This window comes from Rhinichthys klamathensis, unplaced genomic scaffold (assembly GCF_029890125.1).
Source record: "Rhinichthys klamathensis goyatoka isolate OS25496 unplaced genomic scaffold, OSU_Roscu_1.1 h1tg000687l_1, whole genome shotgun sequence".
In the NCBI taxonomy this organism is placed as follows: Eukaryota; Metazoa; Chordata; class Actinopteri; order Cypriniformes; family Leuciscidae; genus Rhinichthys; species Rhinichthys klamathensis.
The window spans coordinates 927,035-954,339 of record NW_026607115.1 but is presented as its reverse complement, the minus strand read 5'-3'; the positions used below and the strand labels follow the sequence as shown (position 1 = coordinate 954,339).

At 39.2% G+C, this 27,305-nt stretch overlaps 2 protein-coding genes across 4 annotated transcripts in view; both read left to right on the top strand.

Moving 5' to 3' along the window:
* zgc:174917 (uncharacterized protein LOC565650 homolog) overlaps positions 1–24,859 on the top strand; it is a 215,819-nt gene extending 190,960 nt beyond the window's left edge. Inside the window, exons 1-8 of one of the 3 annotated variants that reach the window (XM_056241985.1) lie at positions 20,932–20,995; positions 21,102–21,148; positions 21,495–21,726; positions 22,096–22,339; positions 23,242–23,333; positions 23,411–23,550; positions 24,236–24,340; positions 24,423–24,859. In XM_056241985.1, coding sequence (XP_056097960.1) covers positions 21,597–21,726; positions 22,096–22,339; positions 23,242–23,333; positions 23,411–23,550; positions 24,236–24,340; positions 24,423–24,506 — 795 coding nt within the window. In that variant the 5' untranslated portion in view covers positions 20,932–20,995; positions 21,102–21,148; positions 21,495–21,596 and the 3' untranslated portion in view covers positions 24,507–24,859. Of the gene's footprint in view, positions 1–20,931; positions 20,996–21,098; positions 21,149–21,494; positions 21,727–22,095; positions 22,340–23,241; positions 23,334–23,410; positions 23,551–24,235; positions 24,341–24,422 lie in introns of those variants that run through there. The other 2 variants (XM_056241986.1, XM_056241987.1) reach the window with 2 other exon arrangements.
* Positions 16,456–19,591, top strand: si:ch211-153b23.7 (TNFAIP3-interacting protein 3). The gene is made up of 3 exons (XM_056241990.1): positions 16,456–16,561; positions 17,299–17,424; positions 19,177–19,591. The coding sequence occupies exons 1-3, from the start codon at positions 16,484–16,486 to the stop codon at positions 19,402–19,404; spliced, it is 432 nt and encodes a 143-aa protein (XP_056097965.1). The 5' UTR covers positions 16,456–16,483; the 3' UTR covers positions 19,405–19,591.
* Positions 24,860–27,305: the final 2,446 nt, after the last annotated feature.

The window sequence follows — 27,305 nt, the reverse complement described above, 5'->3', positions numbered from 1 at the left end:
CTGGACGACTGATACCTTCTCTGGGTCAACCGCAATCCCTGCTGCACTCACGATATGACCCAAGAACTTCACCTCCTTCTGGAAGAGCTGGCATTTTTCCGGCTGGAGCTTCAGCCCATATTTCTCCAAGGAGTAGAAGACTTGTTCGAGATGCTGAAGGTGGGACTCGAAATCTGGGGAATAGACAATCACGTCGTCCAGGTATACTAGGGTGGACTCCATCAGCTGGCCGCCCAAACAACGCTGCATCAACCGTTGGAATGTGGCTGGAGCGTTGCACAGGCCGAACGGCATCCGGTCCCACTCATAGAGCCCAAAGGGGGTGGTGAAAGCCGTCTTCTCCCGGTCCCGCTCATCCACCTCCACCTGCCAATACCCACTGGCCAAATCAAGAGTAGAATACCAGGCCGCTTGTGTCAGGCTTGTGAGGGAGTCCTCCACTCGGGGCAACGGGAAAGCATCTCTCTTAGTCACCAGATTTAACTTCCGGTAGTCCACACAGAACCACCAGGAGCCGGTCTTCTTCCGTACTAAGACAATGGGCGCAGCCCAGGGACTACTGCTCTCCCGGATGATTCCCTTATCCAGCATCCCCCGCAGGAGGGTGCGGACCTCGGAGTACAAGGTAGGGGGTACAGGCCGGTAGCGCTCTCTACTGGGTGCGGCATCTCCAAATGGGATCTGATGTTTGACTGCACCCGTGCGACCGTAGTCTTCGTCGTGGGTGGAAAACAAGTGCTGCCATCTCAACAAAAAGCCCTGAAGCTGTTTAGTCTGACCCCCTTCCAGGCCTTCTCCCCACAGTGACTCTCCCTCAAGATGGGCCGGGACTCCCTCCCCGGTCTCCTCCACGTGCTGGTCTGTCTGTGCCAGGGCCACTTCTACTACTGTCGGACTCACCCGGCTGAATTTGACTTCTAATAATAAATAATAATAATTCATTACATTTATATAGCGCTTTTCTAGGCACTCAAAGCGCTTCACATGGAAGGGGGAATCTCCTCAACCACCACCAATGTGCAGCATCCACTTGGATGATGCGACGGCAGCCATAGTGCGCCAGAACGCTCACCACACACCAGCTTACTGGTGGAGAGGAGACAGAGTAATGAAGCCAATCAGTGTATATATATATATATATATATGGGGATTATTAGGAGGCCATGATGGACAAAGGCCACTGGGCAAATTTGGCCAGGATGTCGGGGTTACACCCCTACTCTTGCGAAAGACATCCTGGGATTTTTAATGACCACAGAGAGTCAGGACCTCGGTTTAACGTCTCATCCGAAGGATGGACGTCTCATCCGAAGGACGGTTCTCCTGGTTCTCGAACTTGCTGTACCTTCACCGAGGTAACTCGGACTAAAGGCTGGTGGCGATATAAGTGGACAGGGAAGGGGTTCGTGTTCCTGACTTTCACAAAGACCCGGCCTCTCCGTGCGGACGCCAATCCTCGGGCGACCTCCACCTTGGAACAATCTGAATGGGGTTCCACCAAGACCCACTCCTCTGAGCGATAGAGTCGGGAAGGCAGCCTGGCCCAGACCACGGCCTCACTCCGAGCTGGAATTTCCAGAGCATAGCGACAAGCCACCCTCCCGGTGCTCTCACGGTTCCCCTGTGACTCAGCCAGGCAGACCCGACGACAATCGGCTTTCACACGATTCCATTCTCGGCCCTCCGAGGTTGATACTGCTCGACTTGGTCCATTTCGGAATATCTCCTCCCAGCACTCCGAAACAACATTCATGCCCAGCAGTGCCCGGTGTGACCCCAGGCATGTATCCCGTACAATCACCACTCCCTTCTGAGGCACAACAATCCCATGTATCTCCAGGTCGGTTACTAGATATCCTACGTACGGGATGTCGAGTCCGTTGGCTCCCCGCAAGGTCAGCCATGGGGCTTCTGTCATGGGCCGGCCCTGGGCACCAAACAACTCCCGAGACAAACTTTCTGAGACGAGAGTGACTTGCGATCCCGTGTCCAGGAGGCATTGTACTTTCTGGCCATTCACCTGGACCATCACCACGGGGCAACGCCCCACCAAACTCTCCTGGGAAGTCCCAGACGAACATGGGTCCGATGAGGGGGTCCCGACCACTTGACCCACAGTGGCCGGTGACACTAAAAACCCCCTTGTGAGGCAGGGCGGGAGTGGCACTGGCGAAGGTAGTGTCCTGGCTCTCCGCAACCATTGCAGATTGGACGCCCTTGCTCATCCCACTGGAATCGAGTCCCGGCTGGCCGAAGTGGACGGTGTGCTGGAGGTCGATTCCCCTCTGAATGGGCTCGCTCCCTCGGCAAAGACAAGGAATGGAGGTGTTCTCAGCGAAGTTCTTCCATAAAGGATTTCGTCAATGAGGACATTTGATCCCGAACATCCCTCTTCAGTTCTTCACGGAAGGCCTGCTTCCAATCAGACATGACGGGGGACGGAGGTCTACCAGCAGCATTCGTGGCCATGCAGTGGGGAGGAACTACACTCTCGGCATTATCTTGCTCAAGTGCTAAGGCTTCCCTCCGTAGATCTTCAAAAGTGAGGTCTGGCTCTCGTCGGAACTGTATCCGTAAACTTTGGCGCACGGGACCTTCCAGCAATCCCAGTAAGAACTGATCCCTCAGTAGAACTTCCTCACCTCCCAGGCCATGATCCTGTCTCTTCTTCAACCGGGAGAACTGCTCCCTCAGCTGCAGTGCAAATGCCCGGATAGTTTGTCGCGGTCCCTGCTTACAATTAAAGAACTGTGTTCGCAGCACAGCAACCGGGGTGGTGTCTCCATATTGCTCCGTAAGGAAATCAAAGATGGCCCGAACCGTGGTTCTCGTTGCTTCCGGTGCTGCTTGCACTTCTCTTCTCGCTTCTCCCTCTAGTGAATTTAAAACAAACAGCACTCCTTGGGGGGCACTTAAACCTTGGAGTCCTACCAGGTACTCAACCTGGGTCTTCCATGCCGACAAACTCACTTCCGATCCTGGGCCTCCATACTGCTGGGCCCATGGGGCTCCCATAAAGATCGGCATGACCGGCTGACGCACCACAGGTGCCTCTTCGTCCGCCATCTTGGTCCCTGGCCGCTCAACTCAAGGTGGTACCCTGCCGACTTACGCCAAATCTGTCACAGGTCGGGGGGAGCCAAGCCAGACTGCGCCCACCCCTCAAACCCAGGACCACCTCGAGGAGCGTACCAGAGACCAGACAGACAAGAAGATTTTCTAAAAGTAACAATCTTTATTTAAATAAAAGCAAGAATTAAAAGTCTTAATACGGGCTTCGTCTCTCTTTCCAAGGAGGAGAAGGCCCGGGTTACTGGCAGCCACAGAGAAGGAGGGAGCCGAACGCCCGTCTGGCGTGCAGGTAAGTAACGTGGTAAGGAGGCTCTTTTCGGCGTAATACAGGCGGACAACGGTCCGGGCAGACCAGGGCCGGGACCACGGGCAAGGAGGGACTCTCTCCACAGGACAGGTGGGTAGCAGATAAGTTTTTCCCAAGCGTCAGCTATTCGACAGGTGATCGGCCCAGGGGGCGATGGAGTCCAGGAGGAGGACTCACTGCCGGTCAGGTAGGTAGTCGGGTAGGCAGGTCTCCTCCGTGTAGGGTGCTCTCCCCCGTAGCGTCACTGAGCAGCAGGTGTGAGGTCCCCCGAGTGCCTTTCCGCCCTTGACGGCTCCAGCCAGAGACAAGGGTACCCTGTATAATCCAGGACAGAGACAAGTGTGCAGGTTCAATTCTATTTCGGTGAAATATGGACTTACGGCTGGAGCGGGTGGTTCGGGACAAGCAGCGCTGCTGCTGGGGTGTGTCTCTCCTCCGAACAGGCAGCACACAAGAAGGCCGAGACAGAAGAATCTTCTATTTAAATAGGCAAAGCCTTTGATACAAGAACGAACAGGATCCTTTCGTATAATGGAGAGTCGGCTTACGGCTGGACTGGGTTGCCTCCGAACAGGCAACACCCAAAAAGGCAGTGGCAGAAGAACCTTAAATAGACGGAGCATTTGATACAAAAACAAACATGATCCTTTCGTATAATGGGGAATCAGGCTTACGGCTGGGCTGGGTGATTCCCACGGTAACACGAAGGCTGGGGTGCGTCTTTCCTCTGAACAGGCAGCACACAAGAAGTCGGTGGCAGGGGAACGTTCTATTTAAATAGACAGGACAAGTTAAACAGGACAATCACACTCCTCTCCCATATCATAGGGCCTGGTGGCCGAAGTGGAACATACACTTCCAACCTGAGGGCTTTGTTCTGCAAACACTGGCGAGAATGTGAACTGGAGAACACTGGCGGTTAAATAAACATGTACATCCACACACTGCAACTTCACGTCAAGTCCAATACTGTGTGACACTTCAATTCAGGCACCGCAATCCACTCTCAAATCTTAGTGCAATAAGGCCAGCACTGACCCAATGTTCAATCCCTCCACTGTTGTGCTGATTCAACACTCAGAAGCTGATGAGGTGCAGAGGATTTCGCATCACATGGAACACAGCGTCTTCAACACTCTTTCACACTCAGAAGAAGATATCAGGGTTTCAAAGATGAATCAGTTCACACTCTTAGTGGTAATTATATTTGTGGTCACGTCAAGCCTGTCCTTATTGTACGGGTCGTAACAGGTAAGCAGGATGCCTTGTTGTGGTGCTTCATCTCCAGCGTTCTCACCTCAATACTGTCTTGCCTTCAGGCCGCATGATGGGGGCTACTGCCTTAGGTCATGAAGACGATGTTAGGCAGGCCTTGGATGGAGTTGTGGTACCGAGGGACACTCTTCTGGGACAGATCTTCTGTACTTTCTGTAGTCGGTTCCCTCTATGGTGCCCCAGTGGGGTCATCATTCAAGCTGGCTTGCCATCCAGGAGTGTGGAGGTAATAGGTTGGCATCTGTCAGTATTTTGTTGGGCGGCCATAGTGGAGGACATCTGTCAGTTCATGGGCGCATACTTTGTCATTGCTCAAAACAAGACATCCAATCCCAAGGCCTCCTGTTGGTCTACTACACCCTCTTCCCGGTCCATCCCGTCCCTGGTCATATATTGCTAGGGTGGCTTAAGAAAATGTATTAGTCATAAATATTTTTTACTGGCCATTAAACTGTTTTAGCAAAAAAACAGCCAGTTATGACACCAAAAGTTTAGATACCAGTGAAAATTCACTTCTCTATTTCAAATTTTATACCACAGCTGAAACTATTAGCCTAAATAATATAAATTTAAAACATTATTAAAGACCAGTAATACCACTAGATCATTGTTTACTTTTTCAACTGTTTACATTCACTCAAGACATAACCGAGTTTGTCTACTAGGATAATCACTGAGACATTTTTGGACATAATTTTGTTTGAATATGCCCGTTCAAGTGCAAGGCTGCATGGAACCGAGCTCATTTCAGTATTTGTGAGCTGTCTGAGACGCGTATTTCTGGGCGCACGCTTCGGATGTGTGCGCACACTAAACTTCCCACACAGCACTCAAGTAACGAATTGAGTTCCCTTTTGTGTCTTCTTGTGTTTGAATGTGAAGGCAGTTCACTTCGTTCCCCTTCTCAAACTCCCATCTTCTGAGGACACAGCCCGAGTGGCCGTGGACCATCTTGATCGGATTCTGTATCTTTCTGCTTTTGGGTCCTCATTACAGATCTGTGACACTCACATGTTGTTTAGAACATGTAGAAATCTACTTTCTATATTATTATTCATGAAAGTTATGAAGCAACCAAATTGACCCACATATCCAAAAACCCAATTGAAATTAATTAATAAATATTTAAATTAATTATATAAAACAAGGACACTATTTTCACATGGATGACACTACGTTTTGCTGTCCTTATTATTTTAAATTTGTTTGTTCTTTTTTCTTTGCATTTATGATCAAACCATAGTGCCTTCTGATTTTTCTGAATGAGTTTGATTTTATTTATTTTTTATGCTGATGTAGCACCAGGTCATAGTTAATCATCCTTGTCCTTCACGTGTGTTCTGTTTCAAAGCGAAGGTTGGACATACCATTTCAAAGCACATTTTGTCCTTGGTCCTGATAGTGCATTGGGTCAATAAAACCATTGCTAAAGCACTCTCTTCAGCCATAGCTGACTAGAGTTAATGCTCTAACTAATGCTAGACTCAGCAATACACTGACTGGCAAGTCGTCATAATGAATGGAGTAATCATGACCGTTGGAAGGGTAATGTGGCCATTCTGGTAATCCATCTCTGGGATCACACCTGCAATGTTTAGAATGAAACACCAGCATACTTCCTACTATTTATACTGTACCTACAATTTGTAAAAAAAAAAAAAAAAAAAAAAAAAAAGTACAACACACATTTAGTTTACAATGTAGTCGCACCACTCAAAGTGTAAACATGGTGTCAGTGTAGATGGGGTGTTCCAGCTGTAAAAAGTCTGCACTGATCTGCAAAATTACTGATTTACACTCATCATTTGATTTCAGTTGATTTTTTGTAGTTATTTTTAATCTTTTGTTTTGATTTAAGTCACTATATATTCACAATAAATTTTTCTTTCACTAAATACTATACTACAGTTTCGGTTAGTACAATGAAACGGTGAACATCAATCATCCACCATTGAACTTAATATTTCCCAGTACTGTCATGAAAAGTAATAATATTAAATCCACATAAATTTACAACTATCTATTGCAGTAGTAACAACAACTCTTGTAACTGGAATTTTGGTGGAAAATATGGTTACCGTGGTACATTTTTTTACAGTAGGCTAAAAAATTAAACAGACATCCTGGGAGTTGAAAATAACCCTCCAATGTCCTTTCACTCATGTGTTAACAGTGAGACATTGTGGTTTGGCTTTTAGCCGTCTTTCAGAAAGCCCACAGAAAACAGATGATACTGAAGTGGAAATTCCCTGCAGCCTACCAGCAAATCACTTCCTTATTTTGTATCTCAATCTAGTAACCATAACAAATAGGCTACATAAAATCACCATTTCAAATAATAGGTCACTCAATAGTGCTACATATTTGGCTAAATTAATTATTCCCATTATATTGTTATTAGTTTGTAAAGATCATTCAGTTTTGACATATGATTGTTTGTTATTGTGTCACGCCGAGCATTACTTCCTACTCTGTGATGTATTGCATGTCAATGAGGGGGTTTAAATTTGAACTTCCCCTCCAGTGAATAACATTACTGCCTTTAGGCTGTACACTTTTACATCATTTGGATTTAGGAGTAAAACAAAGACGACAAGAGGATTAGAACCACAGCTATTAATCAGTTGGATTCAGATTTTTAAGGGTCATGGAAGGAAGTTCACAGTCTTCACTGTCAGAAGAGGACTCTTCAAGCAAAGAGCGCTCTTTACCTGAGGAGGAGAATGATCTTCAGTCTGAGTGGGTATTATTTTACTGTCTTTCAGCATCTACATTTGCAGATTAAATGGACTTCATCCGGAGTGTTATAAGGTGTATGTGTGTGGACAGGCCTCTGAAATTGGGTAAAGTGCAATCAGTTTGTCATAGAAGAAAACTGTAAACAGGAAGTAGAGACTATTTTGTAATAATTTGCCAATACACTCATAAAAATAGGGTTCTTTATTGGCGTTGATGGTTCAATGAAGAACCTTTAACATCCATGGGAAGTTTTTATTCTAAAATACCAAAACCAGGAGCTCTCGCGTGTAATCACTGATCTCTCTTTGCTGAAACTAGCGCATTACACGAGGCAATGCTGTAAAGCCAGCGTCACAACACCATCTCTTAAAGGACCCACGACCAATTTATGCTTAGTGTCCTATTTTGTTATAATCATCCCACTTGGCTACATAACACTAAAATAAGTTTTGTGCCTCTAACAAGTGCTTTCGACCTTCTTCTTGATCTGAATGGTATCTGGAAAACACTTCCAAGCGCCTCCATTCTTGAAAAAAACGAAACAGAAAACATTTTTAAACAGAAAATGACGGAATATTTACGTACATATTTACAGCGGGTCTATTCGCATGTGATTAGTATTACCTGAGGTAATTTTTCTGGGCCTTTTTACAGAAGGTAAAAGTCGCCGTAATCTTCACAACATTGTCCGTAATGATTACTGAGATTGCACCTTCGGAAGGGACTAAAATCACTGAGAAGTTCTGGTAATTGTTACTTTACCCAACTCTCCATGTTAAACTAATCCCGTCCAAATAGGGCTTTAGTGACAGTTTCACCAATACAGCATCACACGGGTGTACATGTTGACCTTTAGTTTAAATAGTCACTTTACATGACAAGGGCCACACCGCACATAAATGTTAATATAATTAACTGACTTAGCATTAGCGTAACTGTTAACTTTAATTTTAATATATTTGTTTGATGTCCTGACAGAAAATAAAATCCCAGTCTCACAGAAAGGGAGAATAGAAACAGAAACCCATCCCAGCTCAAATTTCCCAAAGCTTTTTTATAGTCATTTTCTTTTTATGGGCGTTGGTGATGTGTTTGTCTAACTTTTATTAGTTCATACTTTGTCAAAGTTTAGCATGAGTCATTCATCATGAGACTGAAATGAAATATGGGGACATTTGCATAACACCCATGACTTTATTTGAGCTGGTTCAGATTCTCAGAGTTCATCTGCCCATTACTGTATCACCACAGCAGCAATAACAGCAGTGTTGATCCCTAAGGAGGTAAAAAAAAAAAAATTATATAATAAAAATTAAATTAACTTTAAACGTGAACCTGTGATAAGCGCTGATGGCGTTCACATGCGCATTAAGAATTTTTTCTATAGTTATGTGCGTTTGAATATATGTGCGCAGGTTTGTAATTCCCTACAAACCATACCTAAACAAACTACTTGTCTTGCCTATACATTTTGATACGGAATTTTGGTAACACTTTATAATAACTACACGCTAATAATCATTAGTTAAGCATGAGTAAACAGTTAATTCATCATTCATAAAGCATTAATAGACATAAATAAGCAGTTTATAAATACAGCTATAAATGCTTTCTTCTTGATTTACAAGCATATCTATAATTTATTTAATAATTGTATTTTCATCCTTTATTAATGATAAATTTATTATTTCTAAATGAATAATTGCATTTTTTATAAACCAGTTATTTGAGAGTTTCCAGTGGTTCATAAGATTACTTAGAACATGTAAGTAAATGATTAATAAACTATTTAAATGTACATTCATACATCTTATTATTCAGACATATAGTGATGGTTACTTAGTGTGTTAATAAATGCTTTATTAACATGTATTTATGCTGTAATTCAGGGTTAATTCGGGTAGTTATAAAGCATTTAGTAGTGGTCAGTTAACTATGTTTGTGAGCTCATCTAAAGTGAGGACTATTCATGCCTTGTAAAGCATTTATAAAGGAGATTTAAAGGCTGTTAAATATTTCTATGTTCTGTATCACTGTGTTGTGTTAGTTACATTTTACTGTTTAGAAGATTGATGCGCCTTCAAATCTCCTTTATAAATGCTTTACAAGGCATGAATAGTCCTCACTTTAGATTAGCTCACAAAATAGTTAACTGACCACTACTAAATGCTTTATAACTACCTGTATTTACTACATTTACTTACACTTTCTAAGTGATCTTATGAATGACTGATAACTCTTGTTTGTAAATAATGCTATACTTCATTTAGAAATTATTAATTGATCATTAACAAAGTATGAAAATACAATTATTAAACGCATTATAGATATGCTTATAAATCAAGAAAAAAAAGCGTTTATAGCTGCATTTATAAACTGCTTATTAATGTCTATTAATGCTTTATAAATCATGAATTGACTGTTTACTCATGCTTAACAAATGATTAATAGCATGCAGTTATTATAAAGTGTTACCAGAATGGTATTTTATTTTATCACTTTGGGGTTGGTATGTGAACCCTAATTTCCACAACGCTTTATCTGTAGAGTGGAATAGGGATCCTCCATAGGGAGAGGCTAGTTGGCACTTCAGCACTGCGTTGTCATCGGGTCCAGGCGCAGGTCCTTCGTCAGATCTGGAAACGACCTGGATCCGGCAGGCTGTGGGAAAACCTTGGGATAAACAAAGACAATAAAATTAGCGTAGATGCCATTCTTCTTATGATGTAATGAGTACATCAGGATTTAGGGGAAGTGTTCCCAGTTCCGGCTGACCTAATCTATGCAGCCTAACATTGAATTATAGAAGTCGATTATGTATTATGTGAATACTAGGTCAAAGAGATGTGTCTTTAGTCTAGCTTTGAACTGACAGAGTGTGTCTGCTTCCTGGACAATGGTTGGAAGACTGTTCCAAAGTTGTGGTGTTAAATAGGAAAAGGATCTACGGCCAGCAGTCGATTTTGATATTCTAGGTATTATCAACTGGCCGGAACTTTGAGATCGCAATAGACGTGAAGGACTATAATGCGTTAAGAGCTCGCTCAAGTACTGCGGAGCTAAACCATTTAGTGCTTTGTAAATAATCAGCAATATTTTGAAATTTATACGATGTTTAATAGGCAGCCAATGCAGTGTTGACAGAACAGGGCTAATATGGTCATATGACCTGGCTCTGGTAAGAACTCGAGCTGCTGCGTTTTGAACTAGCTGTAGTTTGTTTATTAAGCGTGCAGGGCAACCACCCAGTAGAGCATTACAATAATCTAGCCTTGATGTCATGAACGCATTAACTAATTGTTCCGCATTTGTCAATGAGAGCATATCGCGTAATTTAGATATATTTTTAAGATGGAAAAATGCGGTTTTACAGAGACTAGACAGGTGACTTTCAAATGAAAGATTGATATCAAAGAGCACACCCAGGTTCCTAACCGACGACAAAGACTTAACAGAGCAGCCATCAACTGTTAGACAGTATTCTAGGTTATTACGTGAGTACGTTTTTTGTCCAATAATTAGAATCTCTGTTTTTTCAGAATTTAGTAGTAGAGGAAATTACAAGTCATCCAATTTTTTTTATATCAGCTATGATGGCATCAGCTTGGCATCCGTAATGGAAGCTGTTCACAATGTACACATCCAGCTCCCTCGAGAGCTGACTGTGCATGCTTAGCTCCCAGACAAACAACACATAAATCATATGTATCCCACCTGTGATGTAGCGTGGGCAGGGATGAACACAAGATCTAAATTGATGTTTTCTCGCCATGATAATATATTTATTATAATAATAATAATAATGTGAGAGATCCTAAAATAAAAAAAATAAAAAAAGTAACGTGTGGGTGTTTGCATGCGTTGTAGGCAGGTGGAGGATGTGGCACATCAAGAGTCTCTTCTCTCTGGGGAGGAGCAGTTAACCCTCATCACAGAAAGCATGTCAATCACCTCCTCTGATGAAGAGAAGCTTCAGCTCCTCAACAAAAACACTGAACTGCGGAGACTCAACAAAGAGGTAGAATAAAACACCATGACCCTAGAACTCAAATGTTATAATCCACTAGTATACAGTGTACCTGATGTATAATTCTGTAATTCACCATAAAAAGAAAAGAAAATACGATTTTTTATAACTACAATAGTTCAGAACATGGATTTAACTTTCATTTTGAAAGTTCTTTTTCATTTGCACCTTTTTTTAAATTAAGTGTCCAATATATTGAATTCTTATACAGGTGAAACCCGAAAAATTAGAATATCGTGCAACAGTTCATTTATTTCAGTAATTCAACTTATAAGGTGAAACTAATATATTAAATAGACTCATTACATGCAAAGTGAGATATTTCAAGCCTATATTTGTTATAATTTTGATGATTATCTGAAATGTGCGTCAGAATTGAGTCAGAATTGCGAAATAAAAAGTCACAATTATTTTTCAATTTGTTTTATACCGTGGTGGAAACAAGGAAATAAATAAACGAACAAACAAATGAATGTTAGGTGCAATGTTTTTATTGTGTTGATGTTGTATTGTAAAACAATTGTGCTATTAAGGTGGGATACGGGGAAGGTTAGAACAGGTTTGGTAGTATGGGGAGGTTTAAGGGTGGGTTAAGGTGTAAGGAAAAGTCAACAGTGTAATTATAGATGTAAATCAAGCTAAATCAAGATGTCAGTTCTGGCAGGTCACGTTAGTCAAGCTCGCATCAGCTGACTCTCAGCTGATCCACGTCTACCTACAGGAATACGACGCCTTTCACTGTATTCATATGTAAGCTTCAGTAATATCAGCAGCTATCGCGTTTCTCAGGAGCGAATTACCCTCCTCCCTCCCCAGCTCCTCCTCTCGTCAGTCAGGATTTGGCATTCTGATTCCCCCTGAATCAGACTAAAATTCTCTAATTATGATGTACATTAAACTTAATTAATGATATCTGTAATACATTCATGTTGGTTCTGTTCTGTTTACTCTAAGGGGGGTTATTGCTGCTCTCCCGGCTCTTATCCATGCTAAGCTGTATGGATGCGCAGGGAGTTCTTGCCCAGAACAGAACCACACCGCCAATCCTACTGGATGATAACTTTCACTCGTATTTGACGATAGTGGTCCTGACAAAATTACAGAAATTAATTACAGCTGGAATTACATGCAAGTACATTTAAAAAAAAGTAAAAACATGTATATACCGTACACAATAAGTGCATTGTATCAAATGATTCATTGAAATGTTAGCACAGACACTTAATGGAACCAATAATTTTAGCTCTATACAAGTGTTTTGGGTGTAGGTGAATCAGATTTTGCTAAGTTTGTGGGGATCAAATGTCATTGCAATGATAGTAAAAACAGGTAGACAGTGGCCCCTATGGTTTCTGCAGGGGTTTAGGGTTAGTGTAGGCTTAGGATACAACAAATACAACTACAAAGCAGATTAACAAATAGAAGTCATAGGTTTAGGGTTAGGGGATCGAATATATATAGTCTGTGCAGTCTAAAAATCATGTTAATGGAAAGTCCCCATAAAACATGGAAACCCATCACGTGTGTGTGTGTGTGTGTGTGTGTGTGTGTGTGTGTGTGTGTGTGTGTGTGTGTGTGTGTGTGTGTGTGTGTGTGTGTGTGTGTGTGTGTGTGTGTGTGTGTGTGTGTGTGTGTGTGTGTGTGTGTGTGTGTGTGTGTCAGCTGATGAAACTGAACGAGGAGTGGGATCATATCTACCACAGCACAAGTGCGGGCCTCCAGCAGCGTGTGGCGGATTTCGAGGAGGAAAACGCTGCCCTCAAACAGCTCAAAAGCAGACTGCTGTTCAAAGTAGAACATGAACAGGTGCGTGGGCAGACACTCACACTCACAAATTCTTATGGCAGAGGTGTGTTTAAAGCTAAGTGTGTAATTTTAGCATCATTGTTGTCACTAAACAGAAAAGTAAATATTGTTAGAGTATACCTGTTAACATCCCGTTTGCCAGTGGTTGGGCAAACAGGCAATCCTTCTCTGAACTCAAATCACTGGCACGAAACAGAAGTTGCAATCATCTTCTCGAACAAGAAAGATTATAGGGTAGGAATTGATTTTGTCCATAGTGAACTGATTGGATGGTGGTGGATTGCTATTGGTGGATCTCATGTGAGTGACAGATTGCCCCGCCCTCACACCAGTAACAGAGAAGAGAAGAGAATAGATGTCTCTGCAAGAATTAGGGGGAGTTATTTTTAATTAAAGCTCATGAGGCACATTAATAAAAAATAAAAAAATTATATATATATATATATATATATATATATTAGGGCTGTCAAACGATTAATCACGATTAATCGCATCCAAAATAAAAGTTTGTGTTTACATAAGTGTGTACTGTTTATAATTATTTTGTATATAAATGCACACATGTATATATTTAAGAAAAATATGTTATTTATATATAAAATGTTTATATTTATATAAAATATACATATGTCATATATAGGCTACATTCAGTCTATATACTGTATATACATGCAAATATTTCTTAAATACACATGCATGTGTGGGTATTTATGTATTAAAAATAATTATACACAGTACACACACATATATTATGTAAACACAAACTTTTATTTTGGATGTGATTAATCGCGATTAATCGTTTGACAAGTATGACAGCCCTAATATATATATATATATATATATATATATATATATATATATATATATATGCACGGATCAATCATTTATAATAAATACTGCAATATTTCAGTAAAAAAATGACACTTTCGATTTCATGGTGACTGCTAATAAAAATGACTTCCAATGGAATAATCTAAGCTAGTCCGGTTGATTCAGTCATATTAAATTTTGAATCGTTTTTTTTTTTTTATTTTTTTTATTTAAGGTTTTTAAAATGTTTACACTGTGATAACATTTTAGCATTTTTTGGATATCTTCCATGGTAACACCAAGTTTGAAGTAATGAAATCACAATTATATATTGAGCTTCGACACTGAATCAGTCTGGATGTCAATTAGCACTTGCATCAGCTTTAATACAAATACAAATCCTAGTGAGCACTTTCATGTGTGATATTTAAACAAAAAATTAGACTAACACATTTTGTGCATCGGTCTCAGAAAACACATTGTAATTGTATAAAATGCAAAATAGTGACCTGCTGAAAAAGGATCAAACCAAATCGTCAAAGAGAAACACAGATAAAGCAAAATAACACGTAAAGAATGACCTGTGAGAAATTCAGTACTGTGACTTTTTTGCCATGTGTTCTTGGATCAGCATCCTTCATCCCTGAACAACATTCCTACACTGTAAAACCTGATGAGTTAGTTCAACTCAAACCGTTTGAGGAAACCGATTGCCTTAAATCATTTAAGTTTATTAACTCAAACAATTTAAGCTTAAAAAAATATTTGATTTGTGTTTGAATAACTCAATAACTTATTGTTAAGATAACTTGGGTAAATAAAGTTAATAGTACTAATTCCATTCAGTTAATATAACTTAAATCGATGAAGTACACTGTAAACCCAAATAAGTTGGCAGAACTCAAAATACTTTTATTAGTATGAACTTAGTTAGCTTTAAAAAGCTAATCTGCTAACATAGTAAATGCTAACATATTAGCAATAGTATGTTATACAGAAACACTTGCTGTATGAACACATAATGAAGTATTTGCTCTCAAATCAAGCTGCATGCACCACTTGTCACCATGATGGTAACTATCCTAAAGCCAACATTAACAGAAATTCTTCTAAATTAGCATAACAAAACATGAATCACTACTAAATCTCACACATAACATTAATCTTACACACAAAAAAACATTATATTACACTTAATTTTAGCATTTACTCTCCCTTTCGAGTGCCATCGGCAAAGCATGCTGGGAAATAGACATCCCAGCTGTTTCAGTTAAACTTAAGTTCGTCTAAATTAAAATAAATAATTTCATAAAACTCAAAACTATGAAACAGTTCAGTTTAATTAAAATATATCAGTTCAGTGAACTTGAAAGAAAAAGAAAGTGCTAAATACTCATAAAAGTTCATTTGACTGAACTAATTTGGGTTTACAGTGTATTAGCCAATCAGATTGGACTATGCAAGTCCATAACCTGCTGCACAAACCCTGCTTCTTTGAGTGACTGGAAAAGCAATATGTGTGATGAGTCATCTCTCACCTGATTTATTACATCTGGACTGCTTTATATTTGAGGAAAGCCAAAGGATGGCTTCAAGTCATAATATGTTGTTTGGAGTAATTAGTTCATTTGATGGTCGAGAGCCAGGAATCTTGCAGAATCACTCGGATCCCTTATGCATCTCCCATACTCCAGCACACTAATGTCATAACACACTGCTGAAGACATTCAAGTGTAGATTTCTGAACAGCAGGATGAACCCAAGCTCTCGTGGTCTACCAGTGAACAGATGTAATCTGAAGAGGGTTGTTTGGTGATACTGGTGGTCAGCCAAGTGTTGGTAATTGTAAGCCATATTGGGAAGACTTGTCAATTACAAGTAACTTAATGCTTGAGATCTTGGCTGCCCGAGGGTGGTTACATATCACATAATAAAAAAAAAGGTTCATCAGTGGATTTTTGTAGCTCCTCCTCTTAGCTGAGAACATTGAACATTTATTTATTTATTTAGTGTTTGTTTGTTTGTACATTTTCATGGAATGCTATGGTGTGACTTTCTGTAATTCAGAAGTAGATACATGAGCGGACACTGACACTTTTGTTCTGTTATGTGTGTGTAGAATAAGGGGGAATATTATGAACAAACACTGATGCAGGAACTGAAGAAAAACCAGCATCTCCAGGAGTATATCCGACTGCTGGAGAGCCGACTGCACCAAACAGATCTTCACCAGTGGACCAGAGGGACACAGGTCAGCTTACACAATCAGTCAGACCAGAGATTTACAGTAGCTATACTACATGTCTATCTTTTAACATTTCGATTGACTTTTTCTCTGTTGGAAGACCCCAGATATGAGTGGCACCTCAGACTCTCAGCTACTCCAGCGGTCCTCTAAACCTTCCCTGGATGTACGGTCTACAAAGTCGAGCCTCAGACTGGCTGCTATGGGAATGGAGATCCGGTCTGACCCGGTGAGAGAGGTTCAGGATCTGAAAGAACAGCTGGAGGCGCTGCGGTGTCAGGCGAGTTAACATGCGACCGTAACATCCAAAAACAACCAAGACAGTTTCAAATAGGCCTGTGGTTTTATGACTTCAGATGTAGGAGTCTTATGATCTCAGTTTTATTCGATGCCCAAACTGAGCGAAAATATGCAATTTGGTGCAGTTGCTGATATTTATATTTTCAAAAAGAAAGATGAAATTCTCATCTTCATAGCAGTATAGCCGTATACTTACATAAAACGCATATAGATATACGTTTTAACTCTATCTCTCAATAATATGTATTTAACTCTGGCGTGCAAAACGTCTAATGCAGTGCAATAAAATGATAAAGAGACATGCACAAAAAAACGTTATTCAAAAGTCTGATCGATCATATTTGATACTAATATTTGAACATGATTTCTAACAATGTTGAATATATAAATATAGTTGGTTTCATTTTATTATTCTTTTTATTGTATTTATATATATATATATATATATATATATATATATATATTACATTACAGTAAAGTAAATTATGAAAATAAGAATAATGAAAAAATAACCTCTAATGGTCTTAAAATTTTAAAAAAGAAACCTTTAAATTTGGGGTTTATCGTTATTTAAAATGTTTGTTTCTTAGATGTTTTTACAAAAACATAGTTTGCATTTTAAACGAACAGCTGGAGATTAAAGTTGTAAAGGTTTCATACATCACAGTTGAATGTGACTAGGCACGGTCAAATCTCAATAATGTTTCCCATCCACAGACTAAAATCTATGAGGCTGATTATAAGACGGAGCAGAAGGACCATGAGCGCATGCTGCAGGAGAACAAGAGACTGCGGCGCAGAGAAGCGGACATGCGTCAGCAGATGGCGCTGTTGCAGGAGCAGGTGAGCATCAACCCCGCCAGTCCAAGCGGCTGTTACCGAGCTCCACCACTGGGGGGCAGGTGTTACCAGATTATCACCATCTCCTATGGAACACAGTGATCTCCCTCTGTTTGTGGGCTGATTCCTCCAGCCTACCAACCGTTTTAGCAGTCTGACATGTCAGATACTGAATCATTTTACAGTAAAGTTCATTTATTTACCACTACATTAGTGAACTTATCTAACAATTAATTAATCTTAGTTCCTGTTAATTACTAATGCATTATTAAAATCCAAAATCGTGTCTGTTAATATTATTTAATGATCCTGGGCTGACGTGAACTAACAATGAACATGACTAACATTGACAAAGATTAATAAGTACTAGGGCTGTAACGAGACCCTCATGTCACGATTGGATACATATCACGATTCTGAACTCACAATATGATATTATTGTGATTATTGTGATTATTTTGTTTACATGATTACATTGTGTGTGTAAATGAATAGGCTTGGACTTAGTGCTGGAAACCCAAAGCAAAGGACAATAGAGACACCAGAATAACAATATTCATGATTCTGAAGATGAAAATACAATTGTTTTAAAATAAACATGCTTTCACTCTGACTAGTAGATATATTTAAAATAACGTAGGCCACTTTTTACTGGTAACATCAGACATTTGCCATTATCAGGATCCACAAGTATTCCCCCATTGCATTATTATACATTATATTCAACATTATATATAATAGTGTAATGAGGTACTGACACTAAAACTTTTCACACACAGTAATTTTTATTTTGGGTGAACTATACACAATACATATTGTTGGATTTTTGTATTGCGATATATTGTGACACAAAATATTGTTACACCCCTAATAAATACTGTTTCAAATGTTTTGCTCATTGTTAGTTCACATTAACTAATGAGACCTGCGTCTGTTGCCTTATGCAATAGATTATTACATTTATGATTTTGCATTACAGCATTACAAGTCCTAAACCTGTCCCTACCCATAAACTAACCCTAACCATAACTTATACCATAAACCAGAAGGAAATGATAGGTGAGTAACACTTATGTAGACGCACCTACGCCTGGTTGTAAGACTAAACTTGGCATAAACTGTAAACCTATCCCTCAAATCCGATTGGTTGATTGGAATGTTGTTCCAGGATTAACATGTTTGATCAATTTCTTGGTGAAATCACATTTACCTATTGGACACATAAGCAGAATATTAGACACTCAATTCATTTAGTTGATGACAAAACGGAGTGTTTCTACAAGAAGTGTTTCTACAAGACGATGCACCTTTATCATGATGTTGTCACCTGTAGATCGCGCTCATCAGACTTCCGTCAAAGATTTCCATTGTGATTTTGAAGTACCTGTCACATGAACAAAGAATCTATTTGCAAAAGGAAATGATCGGTAGTTTCCAGTGAAACCAATTTAAATGTCATGATGTCGTGATGTTGAATATGTCCTAATACATGAGAGTCTTGCACGCTTATCTATTTAACAGGAATGTTGATAATTATCTTGTCAGGTTTTAATGGATTGATGTGAACATTAATATTAGTTGAACCATTATTTACCATTTCATTTCTGCATGTGAACTACAATACTGTCGTTATAGTCTGTAATGCAATTACAGAAACAACTTACTGCACATTTCCAATGAATGAAAGGCACAATCAAACCGATATCTAATGTTTTTTTTTATTTTTTTTTATCTTGATTTGTTCTTTTTTCTTAGCTAAAGGTGTATGAGGATGATTTTCACAAGGAACGCTCAGACAAACAGATTCTCCAGAGACTGCTGATGAAGAAATCTCCAGCCGAGAAAGATCCGGTTCTGGTGCATCGCTGCAACAACGAGCAGGACCGGCCCAGGACCGACAGGAGGAAGAACCGAGAAGATCAGCGGGGGGGATACGTTTGTCCCAAACACTGTGAACATCACGGCCAGCTGGACTTCCCCTGAACGCTGACACGCATTCATTCATCACATTCAAGAAAGCTAGTTTCTATCTTTTAGGTCCCTTTTAACTGCTATATTTATTTGAGGTTTTTTTTCTTGTTATTCTTTTTTGTATTATTCTTTTATGTTCTTGAAGGGATTGTGTTTGTACAATGACTGTATGGAAACTGTGCACTTTTGTAGTTTTAATATGAGACAATCTGAACCAGTTCAATGGCTGAACACATGAAACTCAAACAATCCATGTCAGACAGTAAATATTGTAATCTTTATAGGCCTATTTGTTTTTTTTTCAGTTAATATGTCAGCAAATGGACCTTTTCTTAATACGTTACTAACAGGAAACAGCTTGAGATGATTTTGCACTTTGACTTTAAGGAAACCCGAGGCCATTGGAATTTCCTGAGTAATGACAACAGATTTTTTCCAGGATATTTGCTCAGTTTTGTCAAACAATTCAACTTTATTTAGATAGCATATTTCCCAAACAAATCAATCAAGAGCAATTGACACTAGGATAAAAATGACATAATAAATCAAATAGATTGTAACAATAACATTAAAAAGTTAAACATGTGGAATAGTAAATCTATAATGAAAAAGAAAACAGGATATGAATGATGATTAATTTAAATTCAATGTGGTTGTCTCTCAATAATGCCCATCCCTGCTCTTGCACCTGTTATAGGTCAGGCATTGTTAATGTTTGTTTGTTTGTTATTTACGATTATATCCAATTCAATGTGTCCCTTTAGAATTGCTTTGAAATGTTCAACTATATTGTTTCAATAAAATACACATTAACAATATAGTTGATTGTACCACCCACATTCTTAAGACAAGACAACATATATATACTGTATATAAAGGAATATAAAAAATAATAATGACCATGTCATTATTGGTAGATGGTTTATACTATTGTTTTCTCTGTAAAAAAGAAAAAGAAAAAAAAGTTTCAGTTTCTTTAACAACTGAAATCATTGTAATTGCATTGTAAATGTCACCATATGTAAATAAATGGGCATTTTTTAATAGAAATCTTAAGAAGTAGAATTATTTTTATTTTAATAAATATTTTAAGCCATTATTTTGTTCACCTTTAGGCAAAGCGTAAGAATGTTTTAAAATGGATACAAACTGTGTAAATAGTTTCATATAGTACAATATTTAGTAAAAAACTATGGGTATGGGAGTCATAGGTTTAGTCAGTGTGTTCATTTTTGAAAACATAATTTCACTTTGCCACAATGTTGATCAATAGGTGACAAGGTGACATTCAGCACATGCTGAGAGATGACAGGTTTCCATTGTGTTTTGATGAGTAGGTAATATCCAGCGACAGATACACACAAAGAATGACTCACAAAAGGAAATGCTCTTTTTGGAGTTTCTTGAAACGTATTCAATGTTTACACACCCTAGGATATTTAAAAAAATATATGCCCTCTTTTCTTCCCTGGAATCTGCAGGTATGTGTGATGTTGTAATGGGGGAGGAGCCTAATTCTCAAATGATTATAAATATTCACAGTTTGATGGGAAAGAGCACAACACCTCAGGAAGAAACAGCCGGAACAGCAGAGAAGCAGCAGGTATTGCTGATGCATGGTGCTTCAATACAATTTTAAGCGTCTGTACTTTTTAAAAAAAATTATAAGTTTGTGTGTGTTTTTATTTTAATTTATTTCATCTTTGCAGCTTGCACCAAGACTCAGCAGAAAGAAACCAACAGCTTTCGGACTCAGGTGCGTGTTTCTTGTTGTTGCCAAACTCAGTGAACTTTAGCAATGAAAACGAGTGTACTAGACAGATGGCTAAATAGATGCCAGCGTTTAACTGCTAACTGTGACTCACCTCCACCCTTATATGCTTAAGAGTAAGTTGTTCTCCCCATTTAATTGCTCATGGACCATTGCTTCCAGGCACCATAGGCCTCTCTGTCCCTGCATAAATAACCCTGAATAAATTTGCCATGAATAAATGAGGTGTAGTAAGGCCAAGACAAGGAGGTTTTCAGAGGTCAAAAAAGGAAATGCCAGACTGAGCATGGACCCAAAGTTTAATTTCCATCTTTCTCTCTCCATACCACAGGTTATAAAAACAGGTTCTCTCTCCCGGTGGAGTTTGCACAGCTGAGATTAAGCCAAGCTCTTGAGAAAGCAGACAAGCGGAAGTTTCCCTGCCTTTTCAGACATGAACCGAGACGCGGCTGAGATTCGGGCCCAGTACGAGCAGCAGGGGTATCTGTCGGCTCTTCCCATCCTGAGTCCAGAAGAGCTTCAGCAGTCCCGGGATGCCTTCGCTGAGCTGGAGAGAAAACATGGTGAGGTTCGGTATATTGATCTGTCTGAATTGACACCAATAAATGAGAACCAACCGAGCTGGACGATGACATCACGGTTTTCTCCAGAACGGCTATTTATATATAAATGAACTAAATGTACAATAAAAATGAACCATCACTGAACTTACTTACGCTGGACTGTGATGCTATTTTCTTCTGGAAACAAACTTTGTTGCATTATTTTCCTGTTATCTCTGTGAAGCTGCTTTGAAACAATCTGTATCGTAAAAAAAGTGCTATATAAATAAAGGTGACTTGACTTGACTTCAGTGGAACTGCTGCATTCCTGTTGTTGGCTTGGACTCAATTGAATTGAAATATCGAAATAACCCAGGTGTTCTCTTACAGGTGAAGATTACACTGCTTACAGCCTTCATAACATCCACAAGGATAATGACTGGGTGATGGCCCTCGCCAAGCACCCTCGGCTACTTGAGGTGGTCACTGCAGTTCTGGGGCCCGACGTTATCCTGCTTGACTCCAGATTCATTTGTAAATATCCAGTGCGAAAGCCAGAAAGCAATGGCATCATCAATGTGAGCAGTGATAAGATGGAAGCAATGCCGTTTGTGGCCTGGCACCAGGACATGACGTAAGCACCATTCCGTAATGAGAGTAAAACTGAGGTTTTGATTGTAGGCTCTCCCGTCTCATCTTGCTTTCCTGATCATTTGGGTTCTTTATCCCTAAAGACTGAGAATCATGTAAAGAGTTTAGGGGTAATTATGGACTCAGCACTTAACTTTAAGAAACAGATCGGTGCTGTTGTCAAAGGAAGCTTTTTTAACCTGAGATCAATTGCTAAAGTAAAGCATTTTTTATCTAGTGAGGATTTAGAAATTGTAGTTCATTCTTTATTACATCTAAGCTTGACTACTGCAATTCTTTATATATCGGTCTCCCCCAGACTCTTCTTGTCCGCCTACAGTTAGTGCAGAATGCAGCGGCAAGGCTTTTAACGGGGGTGCGAAAGAGAGAACATATTACTCCCATCCTGCAATCCCTACATTGGCTACCGGTCAAATTTAGGATTGATTTTAAAATTCTCTTGTTTGTTTACAAGGCCTTGCCCCCCAGTACATCAGTGATCTTATAATTCCTTACTCTCCTTTTAGAGTTCTAAGGTCCTCCGATCAACGACTTTTAAAGGTACCTCGTTGTAATTTAAAATCAAAAGGAGATCGTGCTTTTTCCGTGGTAGGTCCCAAACTTTGGAATAGTCTCCCATTCCATGTGAGGTCAGCTCCATCGATTACAACTTTTAAGTCTTATTTAAAAACGTATTTATTTTCTTTAGCTTTTGAATAAAGTATGTCTGTTTTGTTGTATGACTTTTATGTTATTATTCTGTAAAGCACTTTGGGGCAACGTCTGTTGTTTAAAAAATGTGCTGTATAAATAAAGTTGCTTGCTTGCTTGCTTGCATTCGATTATGTGTTTTTTTTGTTGTTGTTTATTTTATTGGCTCATGTTTCATCATGTTTTGGTCTTTAGGTACTGGGGTTTTGATGGAGGTCCCGTTCTGTCTGTATGGCTTGCCCTTGATGACTCGCTTGAGGACAATGGAGCACTGCAAGTTATTCCAGGTACAAACACTGCTCTATGTGCCTCTATGTCTGGTTTGTAATGGGAAGTGTCTAAATTGTCCTTATTCATCCAACAGGTAGTCACCAATCCGGTCTTCTGCCCCATCTCCAATCAAAACGAGCTGGGAACATGCTGAGTGTCAATCAGGAGATCCCAGAGGAGCTGGTGCACCCAGAGAAGGCCCTCTTATGCCCCCTTCAAGCTGGTCAGATGTCTGTGAGTGTCTATTTATATGTTCCCCAGGCATTTCTTTAATGTATGACAAAAACAATATGCAGTGACAGAATGCAGGTACACTACCCGTCAAGGTTACACTTTATTTCAATAGCCCATTTTAGACACTTTACTAACTATAATTTGTTACTACATGTCAACTACCAGAGTATTAGTAGTAGACTGTTAGGTTAGGGTTCGAGTAGATTGAGTTTACATGTAGTTGCATAGTTACTTGTAGTCAGTAGAATGTCTGAAGTGGACCATCGAAATAAAGTATTATCCTGGGACATTACACACTGACCAAGTACAAATCAAAACGATCTTATCCACCTATTTTTCGACGTAGAAGTAAGCGATTTTCTGCAAATATGTGAGCCTTCTGATTCATTAGCCGCTGTAAATAAATAACTAGAAGAATAGCAGTAATGCAGTGAATGGTAAAACTGTTTGCACTCCAAACCAGTGAGTTTATAATTACAACAATACTTTGAAATAACATGGTAAGAAATACCAGTTTGCAATATCAAGCAGCAAAATGAGCTGTTTTGAACAGGTAAAAATAACTAGAAGCAGATGAGACCAGAACACAGACACGTCCAATATTATGTTCAAAAATAAGGTGGATGTCTGAGTTTAATTGAAGCATTTTCCAAGCATTCATTGTCTGAATTCTGTTCCCACACAGGTCCATGATGGACTTCTGGTTCATGCCAGCGATCCCAACACATCTAATAGGAGGCGCTGTGGCTACGTCATCCGATATGTCCCTACGTGTGCTTATCCAATCCAGGTAAAAATCTCTCTCAGTTTACAAAATCATGTAGTCATAGATATTTAGCAGTAAAGATCATAAATATGTTCTTTCCTGATAGGACCCTGAGCGGCCCAGGAGTTTTCCTGACACAGTGGTGGTCAGTGGTTTTGACAAATACAACCATTTCTCCTCCAAACTGTGACCGGCTTATACTGAACTCTTTATTTTAAACATGGGTGCTTTGGCTATAGGAACTAATTTATCTCTAACAGTGTGTGTCCCTTCGAATGAAACATAGTATTTTTAGCTCGTATTTATTATTATTTGCAATATTAACAAGTTTGCAATCAAAGTATAAAGTTAAATATTTTTCTATGCAAAATTTACTTTGTTATTGCACTACAACTATTCAAACTTTGGGTATGTATCTTTCAGGCTTTTCAGGAAATCATGTGTCATGGGATTTTAAACTATGATCGTATGTGTCCTTCAACGGAACTGTCACATTCTGAACATAGAACTGATCTGAAATGCTCAATAAATTGTTCAATATTACCTTTGGATGTTTTAAGTCATTTGCAACGTATTCAACAAATCTTTGTCAAAAATCACAAAACATAAACTTAAGTATTCCACACGTGGTATCAGACCAACGTATGCCTCGCTCAGTAAAATATTATTAAAATCATACAGTGTAATGTCTAAGGTTTTTACCAATACTAACCACATAGAAAGTGGAATCTGGCATGCTAATGTTGGTTCAGGCTGTGTATACAAATGGTCTGTGTCCAGTGGCAGTGTTGCTTTGGCTGTTGATGCAATATGTCATTTGAACCTTGGTCTGGGTTTAGTAAGACCGATACAAAATAAAGACTACAGAATATATCAAATAAAGAAAAGAAAGGAAAGAACAGCATCAATTCCACATATATGCAGTCATGATCTTGTTATAGTCTTGGTCTTGAAACCTCTATAGACACATAGAGACATGGGCCCGCATGGGCGTACATTTAATCTAACAGTAGGGGGGACAATAAACAAAAAAAAACACTAAGGGGACACTAATAATACAGCTAAAATTGCACTACTTACACAAAGGCTCATCAAGATTTTTAAATATGAGTTAGATTCATAGGTTCACCACGCGGTCACATTATAATTATTGAATTATCTTGTGTCCTCCACATAGTATTTTAGGTTTTGTCTGGGACTAACAAGCCCACTGATCTGCCACTTTGCATCATATTGAGCAAATCCCAACACAACGGATCTACAATATTACTTAATATCAGTTCACACATAGTCTTCTCGCTGTGTTAGTTGTAGATGGTGACTTACTATCCAACAAGCTACTGTATTAAACAAGCTACCAAACAAGCTAGGTAACATTATAATTGCTGACATAGCGGACTCATGGAAAGATAGATTGGATATCTTTTTTTTTTTTTTTTTTTTTTTTGTCATGACCAATTTATTAATGACACAGCATCATCTGTATTAAAGAGAAAAGAATCACTTCATCCGATGATTAAAGTGAGTAAGATAGCCTTGACAGCCAACTTACTGGAGTTCCACAACTACTGGAGAACTTGTTTCTGTCTCCCACCGGACTCAAAATGTTTCTGAATATAAATCTTTTGTATTGTTTTACTACGTACACAATAATTTTAAGTATATATTATTTACAATACACAGCATGGTATTTAATGATATTTTTAAGGGGGGGGGGGGTGGCAACCCTCAGATGGGGTGGGTCCTGACCCCCCACGATTTCATAAACTTATACATAAACTTCTCAGATATGCTCTTAAGAATAGTCTTAAGCTTTGACTTAAATGTAAAAAAAATATATATATAATTTTATAAAGAAGCTAAAAGCAACTTTCAGTAAAGTCTGAGACTGATTCTTAAGTGCTGACTGAAGTGGCACTTAAGTGTTGTGAACTAAGGACTACAATGATGTAAACCCAAAATGACCACCCTCAACCACTGAATCAGCCAATAGTGAGTCTGCAAGGGGAAGTCACAGCAGCATGACACCAATCATTTTTTTTTATATTGTGCAAAATTATCATGAATTAGTATTGATGCTGTGGAATCATTATATATATATATACATGTGTGTGTGTGTGTGTGTGTGTGTGTGTGTGTGTGTGTGTGTGTGTGTGTGTGTGTGTGTGTGTGTGTGTATGTCTCCTCATTTGCTGTTGAAGCAATGATGCAAACATGAGTTCCATCATTGTCTCCAACAACTCGAAGAAGCTTCCAATCCTCATAATAGTGACTTGCTTTTGCCACATGGTTTGAAGATCAGTTGGAAAGTCAATGAACTGCCATACACAGCAGTGCCCAAAAGTGATGTGCAGCCTAGGACAATTTACATATTAACCCTTTATTCAAATATTATTCAAATGTGTTAAAGATTTAGTAAGCATATGGAGTCAATTGTTTTATTTGTTGATAATGCAATGAAACATGCCAAATCATGCAAAGAAATTATGAACACATGCAAAAACAAGATAGAACCAGATAAATATTAATAACCGAGTATGTTGTTGTCAATGTATTATTTTTCCTGTGAGTATTTTTTAAAACCTATAGCTGTAGTTTGCCTTTTTTGCCAAATAATTTTGTCAGATAAATACATTCAATTCAATTCAGCTTTATTGGCATGAATGTGTACAATAGCACAATATTGCCAAAGCAATAGACATATACAAACATATAGATAAATAAAAGTGAACAATAAAAAATAACATTCACTAGGTTTAGTGTGGTCAGTGCCACAATAGTGCTATTAAAACCCTGCTTACTGTGGACTGATGAGCTCAAGCCATCACCTGAACACTGCTGCATTCTTCCAGTCGACAAAAAATGTCCTTATTACTTTCATCACTGCAGTCAGAGCATTGATTTGCTATTACATTTCTTACAAGGTCAGTTACAAAAAGAATACCTTTACGATCAAAATGTTATTGTTTCATCAACTCCCTTACATCAT

Coding starts and splice junctions, on each gene's coding strand:
- si:ch211-153b23.7 (XM_056241990.1), top strand. CDS start 16,484: ATGGGAATGGAGATCCGGTCTGACCCGGTGAGAGAGGTTCAGGATCTG. Junction 16,562..17,298: donor TGGAGGCGCTGCGGTGTCAG/GCGAGTTAACAT, acceptor TCCCATCCACAG/ACTAAAATCTATGAGGCTGA. Junction 17,425..19,176: donor TGGCGCTGTTGCAGGAGCAG/GTGAGCATCAAC, acceptor CTTTTTTCTTAG/CTAAAGGTGTATGAGGATGA.